The 12,727-nt window shown below is 41.2% G+C and overlaps 1 protein-coding gene across 1 annotated transcript in view; it reads left to right on the top strand.

Annotated features, from left to right (window-relative positions):
- LOC128339161 (17-beta-hydroxysteroid dehydrogenase type 6-like) overlaps positions 1 to 12,727 on the top strand; it is a 38,040-nt gene that overhangs the window by 16,253 nt on the left and 9,060 nt on the right. Inside the window, exons 2-3 of the mRNA XM_053282720.1 lie at positions 482 to 709; positions 3,816 to 4,074. Coding sequence (XP_053138695.1) covers positions 482 to 709; positions 3,816 to 4,074 — 487 coding nt within the window. The remainder of the gene's footprint in view (positions 1 to 481; positions 710 to 3,815; positions 4,075 to 12,727) is intronic.

Here is a 12,727-nt window from a genome sequence, read left to right as displayed (position 1 = left end):
GGTCACAGCTTGGCAGGAACAGTGTGGGCTGGGGGGTAATTTCAGGAATAGAACTTTAGTGAGTACCTTTGAATATTTAATAGGTCAATTGGTCAATCGCTCCCTTGTGATTTGTGCGGCCCAGGGAGATTGATTCGCCATGACACCAGCCTCAGGAATTTGCCAGCCCTTGGCCTGCGTAGTCCGGGGCTGGAGAAGACCTAGAAGTATTCAGGCCCCCTTTTGAAAGGGGGATTGGCATTGAAGGCGGAGGGTAGGTTGTACCTGCCTCTTGCCCGAGCCAAGGTGTGTCGCTCTTAAAGGTCGGGGAAGGAGGATGGAGTCCTAACCCGGCCTTGGTAGACCCGCACTGTTAATTGAGGGTGATTAATCACCTACTTTGCTGTCAGCCTGCTATGCCTTGCATTGGTTAAATAAAGTTTTGGCCCTTTACCCAAAAATTATATTTTGTGTCCGTGTCTTTTGGGGCTGGGGGCTGGGCACAAACACATTTTCATCACCGGTTGTGACTCTGGCTTTGGAAACCTGCTTGCCAGGCAGCTGGATGTGAAGGGCATGAGGGTATTGGCAGCTTGTTTTACTGAGAAGGGGGCGGAGCAGCTGCAGAAGGCCACCTCGGAGCGCCTGAGAACCACCATCCTGGATATCACCAGCATGAAGAGTGTGGCTGCAGCAACCGAGTGGGTGAAAGGATGTGTGGGGAACAAAAGTGACTGACTCGCTCTTCTTCTTTCATTCTGTATTTATGTTGTACCTGGATGAGGCAAGGCATGCAGCTTCCAATGTTCTGGGGAGCAGTCAGGATTACCAGCTGACCAGACGATATTACCCTGGTTCATCTGATGACCTTTAACAACGCTTGAAAGAGGAAATTGGAAACTGGAGCTTCACATGGCATGAAAATAAAATCTGCATATTGTTGCGAATCAAACTGGTAAAGAATAGCTGAAGAATAGTTCTCTATCTAGAGGTACCTTTGAGGATGATCAGGAAGCTACAACAGGTCCAGAATGCAGTGTCTCACCTATTCACGGGTGCCAGAAAATATGACAGGGTAACACCTCTCCAGCAGTCGCTGCACTGGTTGCCTATTTGCTTCCGAGTTCAATTTTGAATTCAATTCAATTGAATTCAATTGAGTTCATTTCAACCAAATCAATGGTTCCAACCTTCAAAGCCTTGTGGCACTTGGCGCCTGTCTACTTACAGACCCGCCTCTCCCATCCAGTTACATCCCGGTTAGTTCATCTCAGATGGCCTTTTTGTCGGTCTCTGATTTCCGAGAGGTTCGGGGCTCTAGGACCCGCGAAAGGGCCTTTTCGGTTGCTGTCCCACTTCTTTGGAACTCTCTTCCCCTTCAGATTAGTCTAGCCCCTTCCTTACTGATCTTCTAATCTCTATTGAAGACTTCTTTTTCTCCAGGCTTTTGCCCTGTAGTTTACTTATTTGTTTTTTTTTAGTTGCTTTAGTTTTTAATTTAGAATTTAATTTTTAAAGTTGCCTTTTTTGCATGTTTTTCTGCACCGCCCGGAGTCTTTGGACTGAGTGGTATTTTATTTATTTATTTATCTATCTATCTGTCTATCTATCAATTTATTTATTTATTTATTTATTTGATTTTTATACCATCCTTTTGAAATGGCTCAAGGTGGTTTACAATTAAAACAGAAACCATTAAAAGTTTCTAATAAATAAATAAATAAAACAGGAGTCTGAATCATTTGCTTTGTGCACACCACATCCCTGTTTTCCCTGTATGTCTATATCCGAATTGAAGAAATTACATTCGTTAGTAGTAACCGGCTACAGTTTGGTTTTGGGAGTAAGTGGCAAAGTTAAGAGATGGAGGAGGTAGTGAGGGATACAAGACAGAGGCAGGTGGGAAGTGGGGCAAGTATTTCTATGATCACTAAGAGGCACAAATTGGTAACAAAAAGGAGGAAGCAAGCCCCGTATTTAGGACTATGTTGAGGGGTGTGAGGATAAACATTTAAATCCTCACACAGCAGAGTTTAGCCCAAGAGATTATCTGAAGACAGTCGGTTGTTTACAAAGTTTTCTGATTTTAGAGGTAAAAATCTATCTATAAAAAAGAATATTTGCAAGAAAATGGTGATCAGAATAAAAAGTTGAGCACCTAACTATATTGCACTGTTAATTAGGATACCACCGCCTCAGCTTTATAGTTGTCTTCAACATGCAAAGAAACAAGGAAATTGTGAGTGCATGTGATTGATTGGTTAAGTGCCATCAAGTCGGTGTTGACTGTTAGTGACCACATAGATAGATTCTCTCCAGGAAGATCTGTCTTCAACTTGGCCTTTAAGGTCCCTTAGTGGTGCATTCATTGCTGAGTCCATCCACCTTGCTGCTGGTGGTCCTCTTCTTCTCTTTCCTTCAACTTTCCCCAGCATCATGGACTTCACAAGGGAGCTGGGTTTTCACATAATGTGTCCAAAGTATGATAGTTTGAGCCTGGTCATTTGTGCCTCAATTGAAAATTCTGGATGGATTTGTTCTATGGTCCATTTGTTTGTTCTCCTAGCTGTCCATGGTATCCTCAAAAGTATTCTTCAGCACCAAAGTTCAAAAGCATCAATACGTTTTCTATCTTACTTCTTCAAAGTGCAGCTTTCGCATCCATAGAGTGTCACGGGGAAAACCATTGTCCGAACAATTCTAATCTTTGTAGGTGTGGACATGTTAAAGCATCTAAATATCTTTTCCAAGGCCTTCATTGAAACCCTACCAACTGCTAGTCTGTGTTGTATCGCTTGATGGCTGGATCTTTTAATGTTGATGGCCGATCCTAAAAGGCTGAAGCTATCCACCACTCCCATGTCTTCATTGTCAATTCTGTGGTTGGTTGCTGTACCCATTGTCATTAGTTTATTCTTCTTGACATTTCGTCGTAGTCCAATTTTTTCACTGTGCTCCTTGATGTTCATTACTAGAGCTTGCAGATCATCCGCATTCTCAGCTATCAAAGTGGGGTCATCAGCGTAACGCAGGTTATTGATGTTTCTTCCTCCAATTTTAAAACCATGTTCATCTTCTTCCATTCCAGCTTCTCTCAGTAAATGTTCAGCATATAAATTGAATAATGGAGAAAGTATACAGGCTTGTCTTACTCCTTTGCCGATTTGGAACCAGTCTGTTTCACCATATTCCATCTGGACTGTGGCTTCCGGTCCTGTGTATAGGTTTCTCATGAGAACAATGAGATGTTCTGGGATGCCCATTTTCCTAAGAATATTCCACAACTTGACATGGTCGATGCAATCAAAGGCTTTTCTGTAGTCAATAGAGCACATATTGACTACTTTCTGGTATTCTTTGGCTTTCTTGAAGATCCATCATGCATCAGCAAGGATATCTCTTGTTCCTCGGCCTTTTCTGAAACCAGCTTGAACATTCGGCGTTTCCCTTTCCACATAAACCTCTAATCAGTGTTAGATGATCCTGAGCATTATTTTGCTAGCATGTGAGATTAAGGTCATTAAGATAATTATAGAAATTAAGGAGTGGGTGCATTAGGTGAGCACAATATATGAGAATGTGAAAGAGCATGTTTACTGCTTACACAGTATAGATGTTAAGGTTGAGTGCCTTACAATCGCCATTCTTTTTGAATGTGTGACTCAGCTTTGCACTAAATACAATTTTTTTTTAATTCTAGAAGATATATCAACATTTATATAAAGTACAACAGCTACATAAAAGCTACGAGAGACGAATATATTCCATTTTTAAGATAGTTAAAGAGTTGGAATGATAGGGATAGTTTTTAATATGTATATTCTCTCCTCACACAGGGCTCTGGGGCTTGGTAAACAATGCCGGTATAGACTTCCCAGTGGCTCCCACTGAATGGCTGACTAAGGATGACTTTGCAAAGGTAATAAATGTCAACCTGCTTGGGACGATTGATGTGACGCTGCACATGCTGGCCCTGGTGAGAAGAGCCAGAGGGAGGATAGTCAACCTCAGCAGTGCGGAGGGAAGAGTGGTGATCTTCGCTGGAGGGTATTCTCCATCCAAATATGGCATAGAATCCTTCTCAGACAGTCTGAGGTACCATAGCAGCTCTGCAGATTTCCTCTTTTGCTTGATTAAGTGGCATGAGGGTGGTCCTCCAGCTAAAGACAGAGTAACCGGGCTGAATAACAGGTGGTGGAAAGGTGACTGCTGTCAAGGACAGAATTATAAACTTACAGGACTGTTTTCTCACCTTCTTTACTTACAGCACTAATTCCTATGCCTCTTTTCTTAGACTTCCTAGTATGCATCAATTCTGGTTTCCACAAACCAGATTCCAGAACCCATGAAATTATGTGGGTACAAGAGTGCCCCCTCAGTTAATGTAAGCAGCCAAAAAAAAAATGTTCTGCCACTATAATCCTCAAAGTTTGTATTGCTTATAAATGCAACAAAGTTGTTAGTAACTTGAAACTTGGCATGCCTGATTTACTAGATAAGGTAGTCTACACATGTGATGATTTAAAAGTGATTCACTGAAAATTGCCAGAGGTACAGAAAGTTTTAAAGTGCTAAAAATTGACAAATTCATCTGTTTTTGCTCAAACTTTATCCGGTGGAGGGTTTATTTGTTTGTTTTTGTTTTTTGTCTCTCTCCAAATTTGGTGAAAATGACTGATGTACAATTTTCAGTCTTGGATAACACAACATGCATGCAGAACACACAAATCTGCATGCAAACACACACATGAAATGCACATGAACCACAAACACCACAGAAACATGCACACACCAACACACATATATAACACAACTTCATGGACACACACATACCTTTACTCCAGGACAGGAATAGATAGATAAACCTTATTGCAGTCTTTGACCAGTACAGAAGGAAGCAGAAAAACATAATATCACACACATACAGCATAGCAACAATATAGCTTTATGAATATACAGTGGCATGATAACTTATTTCACTACAGTGGTCATTAGTTGCCGACGTATATTCATTGCTATAAAACAAAATTTAGCCATGTTGTGAGTAACATGGGTTTGGTGATCTGATAAAAGAAATAAGACATATGCTTCATCTCCTCTGCCCTGTAAATCCTTAATCAGGGGTAAAATTAATGATTCACGTGAATCCCTGTAAAAGTTACAATATAATAAAACATGACCCACATCCTCTATGGCCTGTGTACTACAGGGGCAGTAGCGTTCAGAGTGGGGAGTCCCACTATATCTGCCATATAGCACTGCTGAGGGCAACACATCAGAGTGGGCCAGCTCAAATACTCTACGATATTTAGAGACTATTAGGGCTTGACGGTAATCAGATGGCTTAGTGCTAAAGGCATGTCTCCATAATTTAAGTCATGTCTAGGTTAATTTAAGGCATAATTGAAGGCATGTTTCCATCATTTAAGGGGCCTTGTTTACCTCCTTACCGCAGGTGGAACTTTTTTCTATGAAGGCATTGAACTACTGAGTTCATATAGTAGTTAAATAGTAGTGGGGCAAGCACACATCCTTGTTTGACTCCCCGCCTTGTAGGGATTGGATCAGTTAATTGTCCTTGAATACCACATCTAACTCTCAGCTTAGTATTACTATGCAGCCTATAAATCAGCAATAGGAGTCGTTTATTGATATTGGTAAACAATAATTTCTTCCATAGCCTCTTTCTAGAGATGGAATCAAAAGCAAACTTTAAGTCCACAAAGGCAGCATGGAGTGGAATTTTAAAGACATTAAGCATATTTCTCCATTAAATGCTGGAGAATCACTGCATAATCTATTGTCGATCTTCCTGGTCTGAATCCTGCTTGTTCTTCAGGAAGAATATTATTGTCTTCTATCCAATCATAAAGCTTTATAAATAGATGTTTAGTATAAAGTTTTCCAACCACATTCAAGAGGCTGATCGGGCGGTAATTGGCAGGATCTTTCCTTTGTCCTTTTTTATAGATCGGAATGATGATTGCCATACGCCAGTCTTCTGGGATATGGGTGGATTTATCAATATATGTAAAAAGAGCTGCTAATACTGGTGCCCACCAGTCAATATTAGATTGGAACACCTCTGCAGGAATAGATGAAGGAATGGATTATCCAAAAACACCATAATACCAAAACACATATACACAACCCAAACACATATACCTATGTACAAGCACACACGTACAGGCACACAAACCCAATGTACTCACAAGCAAACACATGATCTAATATGAAATCCCAAGTGCATACACACAAACACACACACGTGCATATATGCCAATGCTCAAGAGCATGTGTGCCCACAAATGCACATGCATATGCATGAACTCACAAATCCAGATATTCATGTGTACATAGAAACAACCACATACACACAAATGGAAAACGCACATACACACACATACATACATGCATCCATGCAACCCGGACGCAAGCATACACACACATAAGCAAACACACACTTGCACAACACAGACATATACTCACATGTGCACGCACACACATAAGAACAGAATTACACAAACCAGAAGCATGCACAATACAAAGACACACACACACACATCCACCTCTGTTCACAAGGGCTTATTTCTGAGTAAGCCTGCACAGGACTGCAGCACCCTCTTCTTCCCCTCCGCCACCCATCCTCTCTCTTCTGTCAGGCAGAGTCTCAAAATTACCTCAGTGTCCTCCTGTCCATCCCCCATTCTCAGAATGCTGACAGGAAAACTTCACTTCTGTGATAAGATCACATTGACTTCATTAGCAGGGCCGCTTTTCAGCTAATGTCTATTTTAAAAACATTCTTAACTAAATTTAGCCTATTTATTCACAAAACCCTATTCAACCATGAAGTTCACACCTCAGTTGTCTGGCAAAATATAGCACATAAATAAATTTAAGGTTGCTTTTGGGGAGGTATATAGGATTGTGTTGCTCCATAAGAACAGCCCTGCTGAATCAGGCTCAAGGCCTATCTAGTCCAGCATCCTTTCTCACACAGTAGCCCAATAGATGCCTCCCAAAGGCCCACAGGCAGGGGGTGAGGGCTTGCCCTCTTTCCTGCTGTTGCTCCCCTGCAACTGGTATTTAGCAGCATATTGCTTCCAAGGCTAGAGGTGGTCTATAGCCACCAGACTAGTAGCCATTGATAGACCTGTCCTCCATGACTTTGTCAAAGCCCCTTTTGAAGCCATCCAAGCTAGTGGCCATCACCATGTCTTGTGGCAGGGAATTCCATAGGATAATTATGTGCTATGTGAAAAAGTACTTCATGTGGTCTCTCCTAAATTTCCCGACATTCAGTTTCATGGGATGACCCCTGGTTCTAGTGTTGTGAGAGAGGGAGAAATGTTATCTTTCCTAACTCCTAGTTTAGGCTCGGGAGTCTTTGTTTTGACATCGAGGAAAACTCTCTAGGTCAGTGATCTTCCGTATTTTTCAAGTGGGTGGCACTTTGGCAAGAAATCCCCAGTGTGAGAACCATTTCCCACTGTGCTAAACTCCAGACAGTGTTTTGCTATTCCCAGTGCCAGGGGCAGACACTTACTGTTGGGAATTCTCTCTGGTAGGAGAAACCCTTTTTCATTATAGCAGAGTGCACAGAGGCACAACACAGCGGAATTTATTTAGGCATGCATGTATGCTGAGAGTAAAGTAACTTGGAGCCAGTTCATAGTTTCAAATCAATATATATGATATTTATTAGAGAACTCCATTCTAGATAGGAAAGTGTGGAGTTAGGATCTCTAATCTATGTAGCTAACTGGATGCAGATGGATTCTGCCTCTCTGCACACATGGTGCAGGGAGAGCAGGAAGCAAGGAAGTTAGTCCCTAAGAGTAGCAATCTACATTCCAAAGGGATAGTGTCAGAGCAGTAGAGAAGGGATGACCAATGTCTTGACTCTCTAGCCCTCTGACTCACTAGTCTGTCCTCCACTGTCTTTGAGACAAGACACAGCGCAAAGTCCTTCACTTCCAACACCCCCTCTCGATGTCTCGTGACTCATTTCACGAGATTCATTTTCTCTCTCAGTTTTTCAAAGCAGGATCTTAGTAGTGGCTTAGTGAATAGATCTGCAAGCATTTCATTTGTTGGGCAGTAGACCAGCTTGATTAGTCCATCCTTTTGCAGACTTCTCACTACATGGTACTCAGAGGTGTATCTAGGGAAAATAGCGCCTAGGGGAAGCACTGAAATTGTGCCCCCCTGTCTAAGCATCTGACACCCATCTTTCAGATAACTTTACCATAATATCAGCTGAAAAATACAAGTCAGGCTCGTTAATCTTTTAATATTTCAAAAACTATTTAGCAGTGGACTTAGCCAGACCAAAAAATGCTGGAAAACTACAAATTTCAGTATGCTGGGGCTCATGAAATACCCAAATACTATGTGGAGGTGTACTTAGAAAACTAAACAGAAGTGTCTGTTTAATTCTCTGCTATGCTTTGTAGCATCACCATTACATAAGTTTTAAAAATCAATGGAGAATTTGACTTTTCCCAGATACTCTGTAAATAATTAAAGATATGCAGAGTAAACTGTGTCACTGCTTGGAATATATTCTAGTCTTTCAGAAAGACAGTTAAAATGAGAGAAAGAGAGCAAGAAACTCCCACTGGGCCTTAATAAGGATTTCACACTGATTCAAAGACAAACTCACCATTAATCGCCATATTAGCAAGACATCACATTTAACTCACTTATCACAAGAAGCAAAGTAAGAGCAAATGAATACAATCCTAGGTCATAAGCGTCAGCTCAGTATTCACAAGCCCTGATTCTCTGTACATAGTGCCAATCTGAATATGTGTACAGTGTCTTATATTATATTATATTTTTTTATTTTTTTTTACCTGTAGTCCCTTTGGGGGGGCTTCCTAAAGGCTGTGGGGGGGGCGGTTGCAAAGGTGGCCATTTTGTTTTTGGCAGCCATTTTTTAATTTTTTAATTTCACAAAATGGCGCCCCCTTCAAGTGGCGCCCGGGGCACGTGCCCTGCCTGCCCTACCCTAGATACACCCATGATGGTACTTCACATCAATATGCTTGGTACACCTCTTTACATCTTCTTGTTTGGAGAGTTGAATGCAGCTTTGGTTGTCTTCATACAGTGGTACGGGCTGTGGTACATCTATACCTAGATCTTTCAGTAGTTGACACAGCCATTGTATCTCGTGGCAGCCTTGTGCAGCTGATACATATACTGCTTCAGTGGTTGATGATGCTGTTATGTCTTGCTTGGTGCTTGACCAGCTTATGGCTCCATCTCCATAGAAAATTATGTGACCGCTGGTAGATTTCCTTACTGTTAGGTCTCCACCCCAGTCTGCATCTATGTATACTTCTAGTTTTGGTTCACTGTTAGCTGACAGCTTGAGTTTAAAGTGTACAGTACCCTTTACATACTTAACAAGTCTCGTAATTGCATTCCAGTCCTTGACTGTTGGTGATGCAGTCTTTCTTCAAAAGTAAGCCAACTGCTGTACTAATATCTGGCCTAGTGAGTGTACTAATGTATAGAAGCTTACCCAATGCTTCACAATATCTATGGTTGTCAGATAGCGGCTCAGTTTGATCTTCTTGCTTTATGTAGTTCACTTCCATTGGAGTTGGTGTAGGATTCGCATCTTCCAGTCTGAGCAGGTTTATCAAGTCTTTAATTTTCTGTTCTTGGTTGATGAGGAAACTTCCATCTTTCTCTCTTTGTACTTGAATGCCCAAGTAGTGTGCAATGTTGCCAAGTTGCTTGACTTCCACATCTCTGTTCAGATGATGCAATATTTTCTTGCTGTCATCTGGATTCTCATAGGCAAGAATCAAATCATCAACATACACCAAAATGTAAGTCTACTTGCCATCTCTGAATTTTGTGTACAGGCAGGGATCAGCTTCACTTTTTTTGAAGTTTGCTTGAAGCAGCATATCATTAAGTTTTGTGTTCCATACTCTGGCAGCCTGTTTTAAACCATAAATGCTCTTTTGCAGTTTGCATACAAGGTCCTCTTTGGCTTTCTCTAAGAAACCTGGTGGTTGTTGCATGTAAATGTCCTCTTCTAGTTCGCCATGCAAGAATGCAGTTTTCACGTCTAGGTGTTCAACATGCATTCCTTTGCTAGCCTTCTCATAAGCAAAAATCAAATCATCAACATACACCAAAATGTAAGTCCATTTGCCATCTCTGAATTTCATGTACAGGCAGGGATCAGCTTGGATGGGAAGAGGGCTCTGCTGAGCAGGACCCTGAGTGCTTGCCTGTGCTCCACCCCTTGTAGATAATAACAACTGACACTTAAGATCCAGCTGAGCCAGGGGCGCGAGCCGAAGGGCAAGAGCACAAGGGCTCTCAGCCAAGTTGAGAACAGCTGGAGGACTGCAGTAGCCAGAGGACTGAAGAATCCCAGCAAGCTTGGTGGACTTCTGAGCAGGAGCACTGATAACAAGATAATAACATTATTGTGGAGGCTCCTTTTTTGTGCTCTTGGAATGGTCTGTAATGTTTTGTCTGAAGGAGTTAGTTTATCAGTCTTGTGGGTTCTCCTAGTTAAGTCATTAGCTATTTTATCTTTTATTTATTTTTAGAAGTTTTCTTTTAATCTTCACTCGGCATCTGGAGTTTAATTTATGGGCATGCTTTGGCTCTGTGTAGCTGAATTCTTGCTGCAGTTGAAGGCAGCTGAAGGCAGCCAGCCAAGCTTTTCATAATGACAAAAAAGAGAGAGAAAAGAAAGAACCAAAGCAGAAACCTTCTGGGTTGTCAAAAGGAGAAGAGGTCCACTAAAATATCCTCGACTCAAACCAAAACTGATTCTTTTGTAATGTCTGTATCAGAAAATCAGCTGGTGGGAATTACTAATGATATAAATGATATTATCAGTAACTTACCTGAATTCAAAGATGGAGAACCACAACAGAATGTCTGCCGTGGAACAGTTTGTGGTGGGAATGCTGACCAGAGGAATGCTGATACAACTGATACAGCATTGAAATTTCCATAGATAATCAGCTGAACGACCCCCTATCTCTATCTTCTGTTTCATGGGACGACTCACTAGCACAGTCAGTGTACCCTGCAAGTTCTGCTAAGGACTCTAAGGTAACGACTACAGCTGCTTCTTATCCATTTACAGTCTCATGCTTAGGTATGTCTGTTTTGATGGCTGAGACTCTAATTTATCTCTTCCAGCGTTTATCATCTATAACAGCCAACCTGGATGAAATTAAGATCATATTGAACAAGTTTACTTCCGCCCAAGGCTGTTTCAAGTCTTCTCTAAACAAGGAGACTGCCTTAAGCATGGAGTCTGTGTCTCAGGGAGTTGCTACTAATCAAGGAGTTGCTATTAATCAGGAGTTTCCTCCCCGTCCTGATATTATAAGAGTGAAAGTCCTGTTGTTCCAGTGGTTGGCACCTCTAAAATTTATCAGAAAACACAAATTTTGCTTACTGTCTACTTAAACTCTGTTAATATGCATCGCTGGAATTCAAAAAATAATATCAGGATAGTTTGGTTGACTTAAAATTGTATATTAAACAGCCAACACGTAACTCCTGTGTTTTAAAGCTGTTGCTCTCCTTTGAAAGTTCACTTGTCCCTATGTCTCTGGTTCGCATGTGTTATTACATAAGTCGATTCAGAATATATCCTGGGAGAGTGTTTACTGATTTCCAGCCTGATGATTTAGATGCAAATTACTATTCTACAGTAAAGAGGCTTGTAAGAGCCCATAGTGGGGTGGACTCTTTTAAAGTTTCTGAGAAACAGACACAAACAGATAAGGAGAAGAATGGATGTGAAACTGAGATGCAAACATCCTTCTGTGAAGTTGCTGAAAGATCTAATCTGTGCTCAAAGGGTTTTGATGATTCCCTTCTTATTAATATCTCTCAGATTGAACAATCTTTTACTTCTATGAGTAATTTAACCTCTTCTTTGTCTGACACTCGAAGAGACACAGAGAGATGTAATAAGATGTCTAACAATAATAAGGCTGGAAGTTTGATCGATTTGGACATTCCAGTAGAAATAAGGGAGGACCATCCACACTCTCCAGCGTCTGCATTAACCAGAGAAAAGAATGCCAAGCCTCAGATTCAGAAGACTAAGGACATTTATACTCAGACTCCTTGTATAGCTATCCCTCAGGGTCCCCTTAAAAGTCTATTTAAATGGTCATTTTGGACAGACCTGCATTTTGACAAGCTGGATGCTTTATTATTGCCTCTTCAGTGTGTGGATTTTTCGATTTCTGAGGTCTTGCCAGCTTATTCTTCACCTTTGCCTACATGCAATATGCCAGAGAATGAGTCACTGGAACTTCTACAGTCCCAGATGGATCAATCCTTTCATGGAATTTCTGTGTTATTTCAAACAACTGCTGGGCTGGATTTGGTAGATTGATGCTGTGCTGACAATCTCATGTCTGACGTGCCGGATCTGGGAGGGCTGGACCCACAGGCCAATTTTATCAATTGACAATTATCTGGTAATAATTGCCAGCAGCAAAAATTATCACTCCTCTCATGGAATGTAAGAGGGTGGTCTGTGAAAATTTTAGATTGTGATTTTCTAAATTTTATTTCTTCTTTTGATATATTTCTTCAGGAGACTTGGATGACTGTTGAATTTCAAATTCCCAATTATTGTTCCTTTATGACATCAGCTGTCTCGAGCCCTAAAGGTGGTAGACCAATAGGGGGACTTGTATTATTTGTCTCTTCTTTTTTGGAGGGGAAGGTTGAG

Source organism: Hemicordylus capensis, unplaced genomic scaffold (genome assembly GCF_027244095.1).
Source record: "Hemicordylus capensis ecotype Gifberg unplaced genomic scaffold, rHemCap1.1.pri scaffold_27, whole genome shotgun sequence".
NCBI classification, from domain to species: domain Eukaryota; kingdom Metazoa; phylum Chordata; class Lepidosauria; order Squamata; family Cordylidae; genus Hemicordylus; species Hemicordylus capensis.
This window is presented reverse-complemented; position numbering and strand designations above follow the sequence as displayed.